Source organism: Punica granatum, chromosome 4 (genome assembly GCF_007655135.1).
Source record: "Punica granatum isolate Tunisia-2019 chromosome 4, ASM765513v2, whole genome shotgun sequence".
Taxonomy (NCBI): Eukaryota; Viridiplantae; Streptophyta; class Magnoliopsida; order Myrtales; family Lythraceae; genus Punica; species Punica granatum.
Genome location: NC_045130.1, coordinates 9,262,487 through 9,280,100, shown reverse-complemented (window position 1 = coordinate 9,280,100; position 17,614 = coordinate 9,262,487). Strand labels below are relative to the sequence as shown.

Genomic DNA, 17,614 nt, shown 5'->3' with positions numbered 1-17,614 from the left:
GGGTGACTCGAGTCTTAATGTATCGGGCGCTATAGTTTCGATTGGCAGCAACCCATTCCCTAGCTAGCATGATCAAGCGACAAATTTCTCCCAAGAAAACCACGGTGAGGCAACGATTAGACTTGATGTTTGCTTATTTGCTAGATCTTAAGAGCCCGGCGTTGCGTCTCCAAATCCAAAATGCATCTTTGGACTTGGGCTTTCAACTTGGGCCCCTATATACACTGAAAGAAATGAAAGACTAATTTATTCGAGCATTTGGTTATGGCTCAGAGGTTCTTTTTTAAGTAATATTATATTCAATTTTGCCTATAGGAAATAGAAAAGGAAATATATAAACGTGCGATCATTGGTTAAGAAAAGTGATGAGACGTCAAGTTATTGTGTCATGACTAGTATGTCACCATATACTTTAGTAATTACCAAATCATATTAACAGTAGTCAAACTGAAACGAGTCACAATGTGGACAAGTCTAATCGCCCGAATTTTTTTTTAAAAAAATTAATATGGTGGATCCGATGGTCGAGACGAGGTAGCGTGGGGTGGGTTGCGTACGAACTGACCTCGTGGGCCATAACATTTCCCAACTTCTATAACATATATACTAGTCACCCGATATTATTGTTTTCCTTAATCGAGATAGAAAAGAGAGAGTTTTATTCAACTTATTTTTTCTTTTATAAAATAGACATTGAATCACTTAAACTAATTTATATTGATTAAAATATTTTAATGCTATTTACCTTTTTTTTTCCCAATTTGCACCGTCAAATATTCAAAATCGAGTTGAATGGTTCACTAAAGAATAGTAATTTTTTTTATTAATAAAATTCAAACTCAATATTTTATCTAAGATAAAATGGTGGGAATTCATCCAAATTAATCTCCATCGATAAAATCCTTTATTTTAAATATAAATTGAGTATTCGTATCTTTGTGTTAAATTCTTTTATTATTATTGTTTACTTTCTTTTGGCACTCCTAATAAGAGAACAGTTCCTTTCTTTGAGGGTGTCCACCAGTGAAATTGTTGGGAAGAGGCCCCACTAGTTTGGCCGCCAAGACAGCCCAACCGCATTGGCCCTTTCGTGATGCAAATATTGGTCCCACCATAAGATGGACCCCTCCAATTACAGCTGTCGTCGATCAAAAAGCAACTCTTGAGCCTCACAAGTTTGGCCCCAAAAAGTATAATGATTTGATCACTTCCGACCCCAAGGGGGGGTGGGGGCGCCTAAGAGCCGAGAGCAGACTTATGTGGCTATCAGTGCCACCGTACATAAGAATTCATCAACCGTCGGATGAGATTTGCCTTGTCTTGCAAGGAATTGTCGATCTAATATGGCTGATAGTAGGATGGACTTAGACATCGTACACAAGGGTTATAGTAGAATTTTCCATTAGAATCATATGAAATGAAAGTATAAACAAATGCAAATTACATTTGGACAAAACTTCTCATATCAATTGTCAGTTGCTTTTAATATGTTTCAATTAAACAGTAGCACTAACTCATGTTCATACGTCTATATCGTCATTAGTAATATTCAAATCACAAGATCGTATCATCTATATGACCATTAATGCATATTTCTTTAAATAAAGCATGGTTATTTGCTGCCTAAGAACATAAGTGAAAATTTCATTTGACAAACTCGATCAATTAGTTATATGCAAGTTTGTTATGCGTCACTTTTTGCTTTCACACTTAAAATTTGAAATAGGCATTTTGGTTCGTAGACTATACCAATAGTATACCTTTGTTACATAAGCCATTGTGTAAAGAACAGGCCAAAAAAAAAAAAAAAGAGGCCATAACAGTATACATGGATGGACATGTTATAAGATCTCGCTCCCTGAGTGAATAAGGATAATGTCTGGGGACTTGTACTGCAATAATGGATATATACTGGTCCCAGCCAAGAGTGGTCCATCTCCGTATGTTCCCCTCTGGAAGGGAAAGGGAAGGTAGACCCCAGGGGCAACATCTGTCCATTGGAGGGAGGCCCACCTCCATCACATAAAATAATAAAATTATCTAGTTGGTTTGGTTTGAAATTTGATCCCGCAAGACTGCCACAAAGTTTGATCACAAATCTAGCAACATGAATGAATTTCAGTTTTAATTTGGCATTTTTCCGGAAGTTGGTCGAATAAAAAGGCCACATCTACATTACTCTAGTTCTTCGGGATTAGTCGTGCCATCTCATTCGATTATAGCTGATTCAACTAGAGAAATCGCATATGTAGTTGCTCGACTTTTTGGCATCTGTTCTTGCAATTTGTTGGAACTGCATATAATATTTAAATAGTTGGAAGGAATAACGAATTATAAATTGATGAGCATAATGCTACATGCTACCTCAATTGAATCTACACGTACTGATTTCGCATGATTTTCAATATCGCGGTTTAGATGACGATTTTTTTCCCTTCGTGTATATATATATATATATATATATATATATGTGTGTGTACGTTTTATCAAATGCAATTTGCAAGGATCGAACGGCTGTTATAAGATATGCTTCGTGGGTCCACCAGGGGACGGCAGTGACCCCATCTAGGTCAGAGTTCAGACCGACCACAAGAGTGAGCCACCCAACATTTGAGTGCGATTTTGGGCCCACCATTGTCAAAGACCATAACCCCCATAAATATGTTAAGAGTGGCCCCCCAATTTGCTGATTTCACACGTCACAAAATTTTGCAACCACAGGATAAGATAATATGCAACGTTGGTAGAGAACATGACAAGATAACTCATTTTGATAGCAAAGAGATGAATGCCAGTCGATCTTATGCGCAACTGACGTGAAAACACATCATATATTGATCACATGTCATTTGGCATCCGCTTGAATTAGACGAGATGTAGATCAGCTCGTGTTGAGCTTTTTCCATCTGGGCCAGCCATTAAGCTTGAGCTACAAATCTAGCCAAATTGATAATTGTAACATTTTATGTGACTCGGTTTTGAGCTTGAGCCATCTAAACCCAACAATCCTGAGCCAGGCGGCAACCATCTCGAACACCACGACCCTCACGGTGGATGAGTGTGAGCTTACTCCTGAGGGCTTGAAGACAAATGTTGAAGGGAGAGATATACTCAGAGAGACCCTGATATTGAGACGGTATGTCGTATGCGCAGGCCTCGTTCGTCCATAAGAGGTTGAAGAACAAGAGGGTGAGATGCGACGTGCCTACATAGAAGGATGAAATTATCAGCAATAATAAACATTGATAATAAAATTACAGGAATGGGTATGAACAAAGGGTTGGTTGGAACCTTTCCTGATACCTGATTCTGGGTTAATTTTAAGTATAAATTGGATTGGTTTTGGTTTTGGATAGTTAAATAATATATTGGTATAAATAGCCTCCAGCTCCGTTTCGATAATAAGTATCCCAGACCGGCAATCTCTTGGTCAGTTCCTCCTTTGGGTGGCTGAATTGGAACATGGATGGCTCTTCACTAGGGAAGCCAGGACGCTAAGGATCCAGATGTGTTCTTCGCAATTCAGCTGGGAACTTTATCTGCCTCTTTGTTGCCCCATCTGGTATAATTGAATCCAATCTTGCTGAGTTGCTTGCGATAAGAAAAGCTCTCCAACTGACTGTCTGCAATTCAACTTTTTTTTTGCTCTTCTCTTATTATTGAATTGGATTCTCTAGATGTGATTGGATGGATTAACAAGAGCATTGGCTTTCCTTGAAAATAGAAGCAAATTTTCGCAGACATCCATCTTTTCGCTTTGCACTTCAGCTCCATCAGGTACCAATACTTTTCCTGGGAAGGAAATGCGATAGCTGACTAGCTTGTTAAATCTGCGATCAACAGAGCGCAAGAATTCATAGCTTTGATGTAGTTTTGTCTCTCTCTGTCTTTCCCTTGTCTATTCTGTTATGCTTTCCTCATGTGAGACTTCCTTATTTCCTCTTCTTTTGTAATCTCTTAAGAACTCTTTGATCTCCATGTAAATATTGTTTCTTTACGGATGAAATTCTTGAGAGTTATAAAAAAAAGTATCCGGAATCAGAACCGGAAACAAAATAAATAATATATAATAATATATAGATTAATAGTTAAAAAATGCATATATTTTCCTTAAATTTTTAGATTTATCATTTTTATTTATTTTGACATGTAAATTCACAAAGTTTCGCTCCGTTCCCACGTTTACCAAAATGTCAATTGCTCCGTTAAATTTGCTGACATGGGCGTTAACAGTGCTAAAGTTCTTGCATATAATGAAGAAATTGTAAGCAATAATAAAAAAATAAAACATTGATAATAAAATTTCAAGAATGTGTATGAGTAAAGGGCAAATTCGGAACCCGTTGGAACCTATTTTGATATGTAGGTTATGGATTAAATATAAACTAGATAGTTTTTGGATAGTTAAATATAAATTGGTAAAAATAGGCTCTAGTTCCTTTTAAGTATTCGGAATCACAACTATATACAAAATAAATGGGGTAAATAACACCACATGTCACATTTTTTTAGGTTTTTCACCCCACATCACAAAACCAAATATTTTTATCGGATATCACAGATTTTTTTTTCACCACGCGTCATGTAGTTAACATTCTCTTAGAAATCGGACAGAATACTGGCATGACTTAATTTTAGGACAATCATTGCACAACCGAACGTACATGTCACTTGAGTGGGACTCACACGCCACCATCTTCTTCTTCTCTTTCTCTTATTTGCTCCCTACGCATACACAGACAAACACAACTCCTTCCATCCTCTGTCTCCTCCATCCGAAACCATCGCCTTCATCTTCATCATCGCCATGCAGCAGTAAGCAGCAACATGGCAAGAAGGAGAGGGAGAAGGCAACAACAACTCAGCAGTGGAGGATAGGAAAGAATAGCAACGGCATCTCAGGAGCTCGGGGGAAGGAGCGGCCATGCAACAATAGCTCGGGAGCTCGGAAAGGAGCAGCAATGACTCAGCGAGGAGCTCAGAGGAGCAGCGCGGCAGCGACAAAGTGTTGAGTTATGAAACTTGAAGTACTGTGATTCCAAATCGAGAGCTCATGTTTTGTTCTGTTTTTCAATTCGGCCCATTGGTGATGTAATTAGGGTGATTCCCTTTATAAGTAGCAGCTAATATCTCTTGTAACTCTAACTCAAAGAAAAAAGTAGTAGAATACCTGGCTTGGCGGCGCCTCTAGATGTAGTCAGAATTTCTTCTCTGACGAACTGGGTAATTAATTTCGTGTCTTTTTTGCTTTTCGTTCAGAATTTCTTCTACTATCGTCTATTTTTCCCAACGCAAAGAAGTAGGAGTTGAGAGAAAGATAGTGGTAAAGGGATAGAGGCGGCTGAGGAGGTCATGGAGTGGCTAAAGGACAAGGAAAAGCTGAGGATGATGATTGAAAATGAAGGAGGCAACAGGAGATTGGTGATGAAGACACAGGGCAGAGGAGGATAAATGGTTTAAAGGGCGCCCATGGAAGTGGAAGGGGGAGATGAGAAGATGCTGGTGGTTTGTATCCGTGTAAGGGAAGTTGAAAGAGTGGGGGAGAGAAAAGGAAAGAGATGCTGGTGATTATGGTAGAGGGCCATGGTCATGAGGGCAAAGGATAAGAGGGATGTAACAGCTAAAGGCAAAGGTGAAGAAGGAGTTGAGGGTGGCATTGGTGATGAAAGGTACAGAGGATAGAGCTAATAGAGAGAAAGCAGAGGATGGAGATAGTAATGGGCAGAGGATGGAGATGGTGATGGGCAAAGGATGGTGATGGAGGTGGATGTAGCTGTGATGATGGGAGGCCGAGAGAAAGAGGGGGGCAATGACGATGATAAAAGATGATGGCTGAGCTATGATGAAGATAGAAGGGGAGAGGGAAGAACGTCAAAGGAGGGACAAGGGAATAGGACCCATAGGAGCCTCCATCGCTTTATCACTATCTTCCTCTCAGCTTCTACTTCTTTGTTGTTGCCGTGTTGTTCATTTGAGCGCCCTGCTGAGTCAATGTTGCTCCTTTCCGAGCTCTCGAGCTACTCTAGAATGGCCGCTCTTTCCCCAAGCTCCTGAGATGCTGTTGCTGCTCTTTCCTATCCTCCATTCCTGAGTTGTTCCTGTCGTCTCCCTCTTCTTCTTGCCATGTTGTTGCTTAGTGCTGCATGGCGATGATGAAGATGAGGTGATGGTTTTAGGTGGAGGAGACAAAGGAGGAAGGGAGTTGTGTTTGTCAGTGTGTGCGTAGGGAGCAAAGAAGAGAAAGAGATGAAGAAGATGGTGGCATGTGGGTCCCGCTCGAGTGACGTGTGCTTCCGACTGTGCAAGGTTCGTCCCAAAATCAAGCCACATCAGCATTCCATCCAATTCTTGAAGAAATATTGAAGGCATGGCACGTAGTGAAAAAATTCTGTGACATCCGGTGAAAATATTTGATTTTGTGATGTGGGGTGAAAAAAAAACTATGACATGTGGTGTTATTTACCCAAATAAATGATATAAAATAATAATATATATTATGATAGTTTTTTTATTTTTATCGTTTATTTTTTATATAGACTAAATTTAAGTTTTAATATTTCTATTATCACTTTTATCTCCCCTCTACAAATAAATTGATCTACTTAATTTCTAACTGAGTTGGTAACAAATGCTAAAAATATTTACGATCTCAGGTCCTTTATTTTATTTTATTGTTTGTTAATTTCTCTATGTCGTTGCAATGTTCAAACTTTGAGTTTCTATAAATAGAAAAATGGATAAATTCCAAACTACTACGTAGAATATGTGATATAGTACAAGTTCGTGATAGGGTCCAAGATCATTACGTAACAGATAAGCTTTGAATCCAAAACTTTGGAATTGATTCTATTACATGATGAGTATTGAAGAAATTACATGGCACACAAACCAGTAAACCCCTATGAAATTACCAAAATAGCAAATGAATTGTCATCAGAACTTTCGGACAAATTGATACTGTGGCCGGTCCGAATTTGTTTAATGGACCGAAATGCAATTTTAAGCCCATAAACCTAGGGAATCAGACGGTTTTTTAAGCGAACCTTTTGAACCGGCCGATTTCATGGATTATCTTCCTTATTTTTGCTTTAATATAGTTATTATGTTGGTGTGAGGGCTTGAACCCTCGACCTTCAATTGCCCAAACATTAGGCTTGTTCATAGGTCAATTTTGTCTGGGTATGGGGAAAACTTTCGGAGGATTCGGATTGGTCGTATTATGGACCTTACAACTCATCCATGCGAACCAAATCCAAAATCAAGAAGAGAATCAAACATCCATGAATCTGGAGTTTCCGAGTCGGTTCTCGGGTAACCCAAATTCAACAAACACTTGAGAGAAAAACGTCAATTCAAATATTAAAACCAGTAATTAATGAGATAAATCCTAAGTTAGTTCCTTATAAAACCTTTTTCGCAATAACTTCCCTGAGATAAAATCAAATGGCCAAATGGGTCCATTAGAGAGGTGGAGAAGAGTTTTGAGATTTCTATTCTAAACAGAGTATATATAATTTGAAAAAATAAAAGTAACTCCGGTTGATTCAGGATAGATGAGTTTTACATTTCGGAACCCGAAATCGTATCCGATCCCAAAATAAAATCATTTAACCAGTCAGAAATCTTTTATATAAAAAAATCCGAAAATTCAATTCAATTCGGTTCGGCCCGAAATTGTTTTTTAGATCATTGGGGGGTTTTTTAACAACCCAACCAAACATGAGTAGATCCACGCACTACCACCGCGCTACCACGTTTAGTTGCCCCTTTTTCACCATTTTTATGATTAATTCGCATTTGTCATTATTTCTGTTTCATCCAACATATGTTTTTCTTTACTATCTTAATAATTCTTTAAATTATTGTATATCTATCATATTTTAGTAGTTTTTCTTTACTAATATTAGCTTTTATTTATTCTTAATGAAATATGCAGTCAGATCCACCTCCGATAACTTATATATAAATCTATGCATCCATAACTCAATCGGTTCAATGATCGGCTCGATTTTGATAACATTAAGCAAATGGGTCAGGGGGACCAAAAGCAGGACTCATCCCCATATATTTTATTTTTATTATTTTTTAATCTCTTGTGCCCACAATTTCCTTGCGTACGAGTGGGCCCTCCTCATCCCTCCCCTCACAGGTCCCACCCTCCACCACAGCTACAAGTGGGCCCCGCTGACAGCGGATCAAAGATCGAGCTCATAAATGGTCCCAACTGTGGCGCGTGATCGTCAATTACCCCACAAGGGCCACCGGAGGGGAAGCCGTGCGTTCCACGCGGATGACTAGTGCTTGGGACCCAGAACTTTGGGTCCACACCATCTCTTGTTTGACCCCGATCGGGAGCGCGTGGGCCCCAACTCCGGGTAGCTATTCAACGAACTCCGCCTCCCCGCCTGAACCCCCACTTACACGTGTTCGACTTGGCTCACGTGTGTACGGTCAAAAAGGGTACTCTGCTCACTCATTCCCTTGGGATATTATTATTATTATTATTACTCCATATAACCAAGGCTATCCAAATTCTGACTGACTAATTTCTTACATCAACATGAAGTGGTGAACATCCTACAAAATGAAGAGATAGATAACCCTGTCATACATGTAGTTAGTGGCATAATCGGATGTACCCTCCTTGATTTTAGGGTTACTCTAATTTGCGTATGCATAGAAGGAGTTAGGCTATTATCGACCCTACTAAGCTATTATCGACCCTATTAAGCTAATATAGAGTTATCTTTATCATCATCATCATCATTTATAGACAGGACTAGTGACGTCCTTGTTGCCCCCATCCATGTAATGTTCGGACTCTCGTATTTAACCGCGAATATATCAGATGAACTGAATATCTAACGTGAACATTAACCTTGCCAGCGTAACACCACTAAAAATCTATTATAGTTCACAGAAGTCGATATTCCTAAGTTCAAACAAAGAGCATACTTCCGGCCAGAGTTATTATTTTTATTTTTATTCTGCAAGGAAAATGTCCAAAAAGGTTACTCTTTCACCACAAAGCAAGCCGCCCAAAGTGCATTTTGGTTGCTCGCCCGAAGCACGGATTCGGATATAATTGATTGTTATTTTGCAACAAAATTCTAAAATTCAATATTTCCCTATTATTTATGTCTGCTCTATATGTGGTAAATTTCCTGTATATATTAATCTGGCAGTGTCATTTTAGCATTATTTTTTCTCTATTAGAAGATTTGATGGTCTAATAAAAGGAACAAGAAAACGATGATAAAGGATATTTAACATTTCACTGACAAAAACCGAAAAGTATATATATTAATAAAATGATTAAATTTTTTTCTATTTCGATGAAATGCTTTACCTGCCACATAAACTAATAGTAGCTTCAATACTGTTTCTAATTTCCTTAATCTTTTCATTAGTGACGTTTACCTTTGTCGCTCGTTGCAAGTTATCATCTCACCAACTATTACATCGAATTCAGTGTTCATTGGGTGTTTCGGAAATGATCGGGAAAAGGAAACACAGGACCCCGAAGAATATGAGTTGCGAAAATGAGTCGGGATTTCCCCCATTAGTTGCTCTCTTGATTTTCCTTCGGAGCAAGACAAAGCAGATTGATTGCTACGATTAATTTGTCCACTTGGAACAAAAATCGCAAACAGAAATTAAAATTAAAATCGCCCTAAGTTAATTAATCAGCTGAAATTACTCTAATTAAATCCTTCCTTTATTATTTCCGAAAGCTAAAAACTAAAATTTCCTATCACCGCCCCCGCCCTCAAGGCTTCGTGGCCCGAGCTTGCTGGTTACTGCTCCCGGCGGGCCCCCCCGCCCATTAACTGCAACTCCTGCTTGTCGTAAATCTCCAATGAAAAATCCCTAAGCATCTGAGCTTTCCCTCTACTGCTCTTGGCGGTGTTGTTATTACTGTTACTCCCGCCACCCGAGCTGCTGCTCACGCTCGGCGCCATTGTCGACTTCTTTGCCACCTTGGCCCCGACTAGGCTCGTGCTGGCGGCCGAGTTCGAGACGCTGCCTCGGGCATCCGATGCTTGTTGTTGGGTAACGGTCCTATTCGCAGCTGCCTCCACGTAGGAAGAGATGGGCCTCGCGGCGGCTGCTACATTAAATATCGGGGCCATGGTGGGGGATATGGCCCATATCTGCTGCGCCGCCGGTGGGCCTCCTGGTGTGGCACCGGCGGCTGCCTGGGGGATCATCCAGAACGCGTTGGCGGGGACCACCATGCCCCCGTTGCCCACTGCCCAGACAGGGACAAGACCTTGCGGTGCTGCCGCGATAGGAACGGTCGGGTTCGATGATGACGTGACCTCGCAGAACTCGCTGGCCGAGGGGCGTTTCCTCTTCTTGGAGGAGTCTGCTGCTGAGGGGTGGTTGGGGGCATTCGGGTCTCCCCCTGGTGGGGTCGTGGGGATCTTGAGGGTCCCGCCGACAGAGACAGCGATGGCGGGGACGGTGCCGGTGCCAGTGGCCTCGATGATGGCCTGCTCGGCGTGCTCCAGCAGCCACCGTACGGTCTCGCCGTCGGACTTGTGGCCGAGCTCCCGGGTGAGCTGGAAGATCCGGGCGGCGCAGGTGGCAGGTATCCGGATCCTCCGCCCGCGACCCTCCACTTTCGTGTGCCGGTCCTTGGTGGAGGACCGCCTGGTCGTGACGGGGGTGGTGGCGACAGGCACGACGGGAAGCGGCTGCATCTGCATCTGCATCTGCATAGCGACGGAGACCATGGCGAGGGGCCCGTGCTGCGGCTTGCTGTCCGGCTCGGAGGCGGGGTCCGAGTCGACGGGCTCGTGCTTCAAGGGTATGGCCTGGAAGGGGATGGGGTGCTCGACGGTGGCGGAGTGCTCCGGGAGGGCGTGGCGGGACGGATCGTAGTCTCCATCCGGGTCGCCGACGCTGGTGCTGAGATCCGACGCGGCGGCCCCGTCGTCGTCGTGGTCTTCCATCTTCTTCTTCTTCTCTCCTGCTGCTGCTGCTGCCGATGAAAAGACTACAGGGTCGAATAAAAGGGGGAGGTCTTCATCTTCAACAATGTCAGAGAATCACTAAGCCAAAAAAAATTCACAGATTCCTTTCGGTTCTGTTTGGCCTCCGAGAAAACGAGGGCTAACGTAAATCGTAAGACTGAGAGAGAGAGAGAGAGAGAGGGAAAAGATCAAACCTCAGAAGAAGAGGGAGGAGGGAGAGAGAGAGAGAGAGCATATGCGCATATTGATGGTGGGGTTGGGTTAGGGGGGGGGGAGGGGCGGATTGTGGATGTGGCGGAACCAGCGGGAGGGGGGAAAAGGACGGTGGAGATTTGATCATATGTTATTTGTGGACAGGAGAGGTTGGCACATGTTTGTGGGGTGGGGGGGCCATCCCTTTGGGCTTTGGGGGACCTCCTCGGGGTTATCAGATTGTGGGGGCCGTGGGGTGGGGGTTGTGGGCCCCTGTGGGGGACCACCTGCATAGCTACAGGTGGTCTCTGCCCTTCAGCCAATAGCAAGCGAGCATTGCGGAAAGGTCTGGAAAAAAAAAGTTATGCTTTTCTTTTTTTCTTTTATTTTTAATTTTATTTTTGGATTAGACGAGAAGGATTTTTTTTTTTTAATTAGGTGTGTTTGGATTTCGTCCAACTAATTTTCACGACATGAGATACTGCTTCGTTTGATAATAGAGTTAAATTTAACTTAACTTAACTCAATTTTTTTTAATTTAACAATACAATCATTTTTTTTCAATTTAATAATAAATTCTCCAAATTATTCATTAACTTTATCTCAAATCAATAACACAATTATTATTTATTTTTATCTTTTTCTTTAATTTAAATAATGAATTATCTAAATTACTTTTATTTTCATATTGCGAAATCAAATTTTACTCCGTTATCAAACAAAATGTTAAGCTCCTTTTTATCACCAAACCAAATGTAAGGGAGCGTAGAAAAGTTTTGCTTTGTATTTCGCCCTTCTTAATATAATAATGCTAATGTATATATCTAGCCAAAAGAAAAAAAATGCTAATGTATTTGTATTACTTATAAAACAATGCTAAAATATATATTTATTTATTTAATTGGACTTCATTGGTTACCCCCTATTGTCTAGTCCCCATGGTCTTGCCCTCTCCGACACGATAAATTTTTATATTGAAAGATCTATTGTGTGTTTGATTTTAGAGTTAAGTTTTGATTTTAATTTAGTTATAATGATTATGTTGTTGAATTATGAGAAAAAGTGTGAAAAAGTAATGAATAGTTGAGAGAATTTAGTATTAAAAATTAAATTGAATAGTTAAAAAATTGAAGAAAATAGAAAAAGTAATAATTGTGTTGTTGATTTTTGTTGTGTAATAAGTAGAGTTAAAGTTAGAGTTAAAATTTTAAAAATCAACCCTAAAACCAAACGGGCTGCTAAAGTCTCTTCCATCATCCAACCTATAATTCTTAAAGGCGTTTGCAAATCAGGGTTATGCTCAGTATTCGTGAGGAATCAGAAGTTACAAGTCTCGAGTTATAATCATGAGATATGAGGTCGTTGGTAAACTGTGAATTTAAATGATAGACTTTATATCTACAAGTTTTTAAAATCTATTTAAAGCATTTTATGATTAGGACAAATCAATATCTGCATATAGGATAATCTCAATCAACATATTGAGAAAGAGAATATCTCACCATCTCAACAAAAAATAAAGATTACTGGGAAAAAAAAAACGAAAAATAAAGATTGCAAGTCACTAGAAGCACCATATCATGAGGTCATATCAGGTGATGCTATTGCGATCCGGGTTTCTATGTTCACTACAATAAGCAACATCGGAACCGTAGGCAAGTTACTTCACTTACATACATCAGAGGGATTTTGGAGGATGCAGATCCAATATACTCCGTAGTTCTTATAATATAGTATAGTTGATATCGTATTGCAGTCCATGGACCATCGCTAGACCGATAAGAACATCGACACAGAAGTCCGAAGCCCCGTGACTTATTGGACAGGCAGGGCCACAGACGTACAAACCAGAGTTGTTGATCTGGACGTAACAAATTGAGCTCCGCATGGGGTTTTCAACCGAGCCTTACATATTATGGCCATAGCCATCTATAGCCCTTGCATCAATGGGTTTAAGAACTCATTGTTAAAGGACTATTGGTCTAGAGGGAAGCAGAGAGGCTCAAGGAAGAACTGCAAGATAACGAATTCGACAAACCATAACAAGCCCGCTCAACCTTATGAAGCGTGCGATTGCCTGGCCGAAGGTCCATTACTAGGTCCGAGATCGTTAACCATAAGATTAGATAGAGGTAGCCCCTAACAAAGATAAAAAATGGCCCTTGACGACCGAAGCCCAGCCCACAGATGTTTTCCAACAAAGACAAAGCAAAAGACTGCTGGTGGTCGTAATTTTGCCTTCTAATGTGTCCATACATTGAAAGTCGCCTGTCAGGTCACGAATAGCTGAAATAGCTCCTAGGCTTGTAAAAAGGCTGGGCCATGGGCGTTGGGCCTCATCTTGATCACACTGAAAATTAGGGCCTTCCATCTATTGTGGGCTCAGTCCTGGCACCACTATTTTTTTGGTGTGCACTACCTAATATCTCAAAACTCAATAAGTCCCGATTAATTCAGATTCGAACTACTTCGGCATTCCGCTCCGACTTCGCAATGTCAGCCACCTCCTCCCTCCACCCAAATGCCACGTTCACCAACCACGAGTCCCTTCCTTCCCTGCAGGAGTCGTTCTGCAGCTTCGCCGGAGCTTTCCCACAGTTCACGGAAACTGAACAGGCCGACAGGATCCGCGAGCAAGAATACCACCACCTCTCCTCGACCGAACATGTCTGCCTTGACTACAGTACCGGGCATGGCCTGTTCTCATACTCGCAGCAGTGCATTGCCGGCTCGGTCCCCTCCTCGTCTTATTTGCCTCTTCACTAGACTCGAAGACGAATCCTTATCTAAGGGGAAGATGTGTCGAACGATCTTGAATCAATCCATGTTGTTCTATCACCATAATTTAACTTATTTCATTGACAAACTACGTGATTTTGTGTCTTCACAGGCCATAAATAAGTGTTAAGAGTGAGGATCCAAAATATTTGGCTGAAGAGCATTGGATGTTCTGGCCTGAGGACTATCCTATCCTTCATGTTTGACATACAGAAATTAGCTCATTGTGTCAGGCGTATGGATTCCATGACGATAAACGTAAGGTTCAGATCAGAATCATCAAAACCCGGCTTTCCCTTGCCAACTACTCACTCGATCATCGCTCTTTCCAAATCAAGGAATGAAAGAATGTGCAGATAATGCCACATATCATACTTCGATCATCTGTTGATTAAGTGCTGTGTATCTCCACTTCTCCTTCTCGACAAAATCCGCATCCAAGAACCTCGCCGTGAATGCCCAAACCTTGTACACATCCTCGAAGGTGTTCAAGAACCTGATAGAGGCCGTCACCACACAGATGCGGGAAATATGTCCTCCGCGGTTTTCCTCTGTCTCATCGAACTGGGTCTCATCGTGGAACCACACGTGCCTTAAGAAACCGCAACTCAGCGTGATGTTGAACCGATCTGCTAGCTTCTGCACGAGCTTCGGGTCGACCTTCTCCCCCTTCCAGTCGAATAAATTGAATGCCACTGCCGGACCCCTCTCAAAACTAACCTTTGGCCCATAAATCCTGACAAGAGAGCGCGAGTAGTCCTCCGAGTCTGGATGCCTCAGACAGAGCAATGCGTTTACCAGCCAGTTGATCAGGCACCGTCCGCGGGTGTTGATCAGGATCAGCCCCAGCTCATCGGCATGATCCAGCGCTCGGAATTCAATCTCCGGGCTGGAAGTTGTCTCCAGTTCCACTATTTCAGATGACGCGATCGGCTCCTCCAGTCTTGTTGTCGAGGATGGGATGAGGCTGGCAATTCCTACACTCAGGGAAGGGTCTGAGCTCTGTAGGACTGAAATGGAGGATCGGTTAACGAATAGGCAAGCGAACCCTGACGGATTGTCCCCGAAGACCTTGTAGAAGGAGCAGATAAGAAAATCGGGCTTGAATAAAGATAGCCCTAGAGTTTCCATGTCTTTTGGCCCGAGTGCACAGGCATCGAGAAGGACATGCCATCCGTTTTCTTGAGCCATCCCCATCCATGAATAAGAGTACGGAGCTCCGCTCACTCTCGACTGCAGTGGGAAGACGAATAGCCCCTTGCTCGATTTCTTGCTGCTCTTACCTGTTAAACGGAACAGCACAATGAAAGACATCAATGGGAGAAACTGCTTTTCTGTAGCTCATTTGGATTGAAGCTGTATCACTGATGCATGGAACTATTTGCTTCGTTTATGGACCGAACCAAATCGTAAGAAACAATGCTGTAAATGTGCCACATCTCGCTCGATTCAATTTTGAACTCAACTGAATTCTAGCAGATCATAAGGCTCAGTCTCGATTTAACATTGAACTTCCAAAGAGATCAAATATACTAGGAAGGTGCACGAACAATGTTATATGATACGGTTTAATAATAATCTTCATCACCGGCATATGCCAAAATAATTAACACGGAAATAACATTGAACAAAGACACTAAAGGGCGATGTGATTCAACTAGTTCAGGTTAACAGGATCTAATGCTGTTCTCGTGTTTCCATAAGTACAGAAGTTAAAATCTCACAGAATGTTGATTCGAAGAAGACCAAGTAATGGTAGAGCTTAATTGAGATGAGCTGATAACGGTGGAAATTTATTTGAATTGAACTGATATTTCGACATTACCCACTAGCATGTTCTTCAGTTTCTCCGAACGGATCCTGAGTCTGGGCCAAGAGAACTCGGCCGATTTCACCCTGGCTCCTCTCTTTCTCGAGTTCTCAATCATTGACTCAACTGCCTCGCTCTCGTGATCATACACTGTGAGGAGGTTCCTGTGGGACCGGAAAGGATATGAATCTGCCACAATCCTGAAGGCAGAGGGCTGATTGGAAGTGAAAACCATTGCGTAGTCATCTTCAGAGATATTCATGAATCTCGTAATCCTCTTCCTAGTCCTCAATTCAAGTTCCGACTCCAGTCCTCCATATGCCAGCTGCGCCCTGAGGTTAACCTGCTTATAGGAGATTTCTAAGTAGGTTGTCGTCGAACTCAGAACTGGAGGATGAGAAGACGAAGAGGGGACCGAGCCGGCAATGCACTGCTGTGAGTATGAGAACAGGCCATGCCCGGTACTGTAGTCAAGGCAGACATGTTCGGTCGAGGAGAGGTGGTGGTATTCTTGCTCGCGGATCCTGTCGGCCTGCTCAGTTTCCGTGAACTGTGGGAAAGCTCCGGCGAAGCTGCAGAACGACTCCTGCAGGGAAGAAAGGGACTCGTGGTTGGTGAACGTGGCATTTGGGTGGAGGGAGGAGGTGGCTGACATCGCGAAGTCGGAGCGGAATGCGGAGGCAGGGGTTCGGGACGATGGGTCGGGGGGAGCGCTGCTGAGGAAGGGAGAGCAGCCGTGGAAACAGGCATCTGAGGCCTCTCTAATGCAGGGTGAGCTCATGTCTTTAATCTCCTTTGTCCTCTGACTTGTTTAATCTATTACATGGGACTTTCCCACCAGATTGGTTGTTTTGGCCTTTCGTTGCATATAACGTTTGCTTGGGTCTTAAATGATTTGTCAGCATAGACAACTTGTATTGAGGGGAATTCCGTGAACATTAAGAAATTTAATGGTAAAACGACTTCATGTCGGTTACAAGGACATGAGAAGGGAAATAAAGGGATAAGAAAGTCAGAATCCGAAATTTCTTGCTTGCAGGCGGGACGTGAAACTTCTTAAGGTTCTTTGTCGACATATATATGTTTACATCATCGATTAACGAAAGCCATGCTGAAACCCATTTATAGTTGTCCTATGGTAATCGATCGGAGCAGTGATGGTAGAAGCTCCCTCTTATCGCAGATGTAGACATTCATACCTAAACACATAAATCATCAATTTTGGGTGTGAACTGTTTACCAACTGCCCAAATATAGAGTGGGCTTTAGGCTCCGTGTGCTAAAAGTTCCATCCTGTTTTCCCGGCACATTTATATGGAATTGATCGAGACTTGTAACAGAAAATATAATGTGATTGATTTGTTTGGAAATTATGATAGTTGCGTGTGGTTCAGTCAGTTCTAAGATGACATCTAACTTCCGTTTTGCCATGGACTGATATGAACTTCAGGGCGACATAGCTTAAATCGGCGTCCTGCAAGGCTGCAATGATGCTGCGTATATACGTACTGCCCTTTCATCATACAAGAGTCTTAGTACTGAAGCTTTGACGATTCCAGAAGCATAGGAAAATTACATTATCTGTAACGAATTCACGACAAAGATTAAGAATTCCTTCTGAAATTCGACAATAGGGACGATTTTGCTTTCGCAGCTGCAGAGATGCTCTTGTTAACGCAGCCTAGCAAGTGAACCAATGACCTTGACTTGGGAAAGAGATGATGGCAAGGCAACGTTGTTTTCTAAGTCGGAATTTTGTTGGAACTGACAGCAGACGCAAGGGAACAAGCAGAAGAAGGCAAAGCAACTTTTCGTTAGTGGCCGGCACTCTTCGTGCATATGAGGCTGGAGCTTC

The 17,614-nt window shown here is 42.1% G+C and overlaps 2 protein-coding genes and 2 long non-coding RNA genes across 5 annotated transcripts; 1 reads left to right on the top strand and 3 right to left on the bottom strand.

Moving 5' to 3' along the window:
• The first annotated feature begins 3,200 nt into the window (after nt 1-3,200).
• LOC116205826 lies at nt 3,201-5,550 on the top strand. Of its 2 annotated transcripts, XR_004156587.1 has the most exons (3): nt 3,201-3,562; nt 3,678-3,777; nt 4,740-5,550. It is a non-coding gene; the product is annotated as an uncharacterized LOC116205826 (long non-coding RNA). The 2 variants fall into 2 exon arrangements; XR_004156588.1 differs by lacking the exon at nt 3,678-3,777.
• Nucleotides 4,440-6,415, bottom strand: LOC116205827. The gene is made up of 2 exons (XR_004156589.1): nt 5,171-6,415; nt 4,440-5,063 (listed from the first exon to the last, which is right to left on the bottom strand). It is a non-coding gene; the product is annotated as an uncharacterized LOC116205827 (long non-coding RNA).
• A 3,115-nt stretch (nt 6,416-9,530) lies between these two features.
• On the bottom strand, nt 9,531-11,228 carry LOC116205856 (transcription factor TCP19-like). Its single transcript, XM_031538544.1, has one exon. The coding sequence runs from the start codon at nt 10,956-10,958 to the stop codon at nt 9,798-9,800; it is 1,161 nt and encodes a 386-aa protein (XP_031394404.1). The 5' UTR covers nt 10,959-11,228; the 3' UTR covers nt 9,531-9,797.
• A 1,969-nt stretch (nt 11,229-13,197) lies between these two features.
• LOC116206454 (molybdenum cofactor sulfurase-like) lies at nt 13,198-16,838 on the bottom strand. Its single transcript, XM_031539336.1, has 2 exons — nt 15,775-16,838; nt 13,198-15,232 (listed from the first exon to the last, which is right to left on the bottom strand). Exons 1-2 carry the CDS (start codon nt 16,538-16,540, stop codon nt 14,319-14,321), a joined length of 1,680 nt encoding a protein of 559 aa, XP_031395196.1. The 5' UTR covers nt 16,541-16,838; the 3' UTR covers nt 13,198-14,318.
• Nucleotides 16,839-17,614: the final 776 nt, after the last annotated feature.

Coding starts and splice junctions, on each gene's coding strand:
- LOC116206454 (XM_031539336.1), bottom strand. CDS start 16,540: ATGAGCTCACCCTGCATTAGAGAGGCCTCAGATGCCTGTTTCCACGGC. Junction 15,233..15,774: donor ACTGAAGAACATGCTAGTGG/GTAATGTCGAAA, acceptor TCCGTTTAACAG/GTAAGAGCAGCAAGAAATCG.
- LOC116205856 (XM_031538544.1), bottom strand. CDS start 10,958: ATGGAAGACCACGACGACGACGGGGCCGCCGCGTCGGATCTCAGCACC.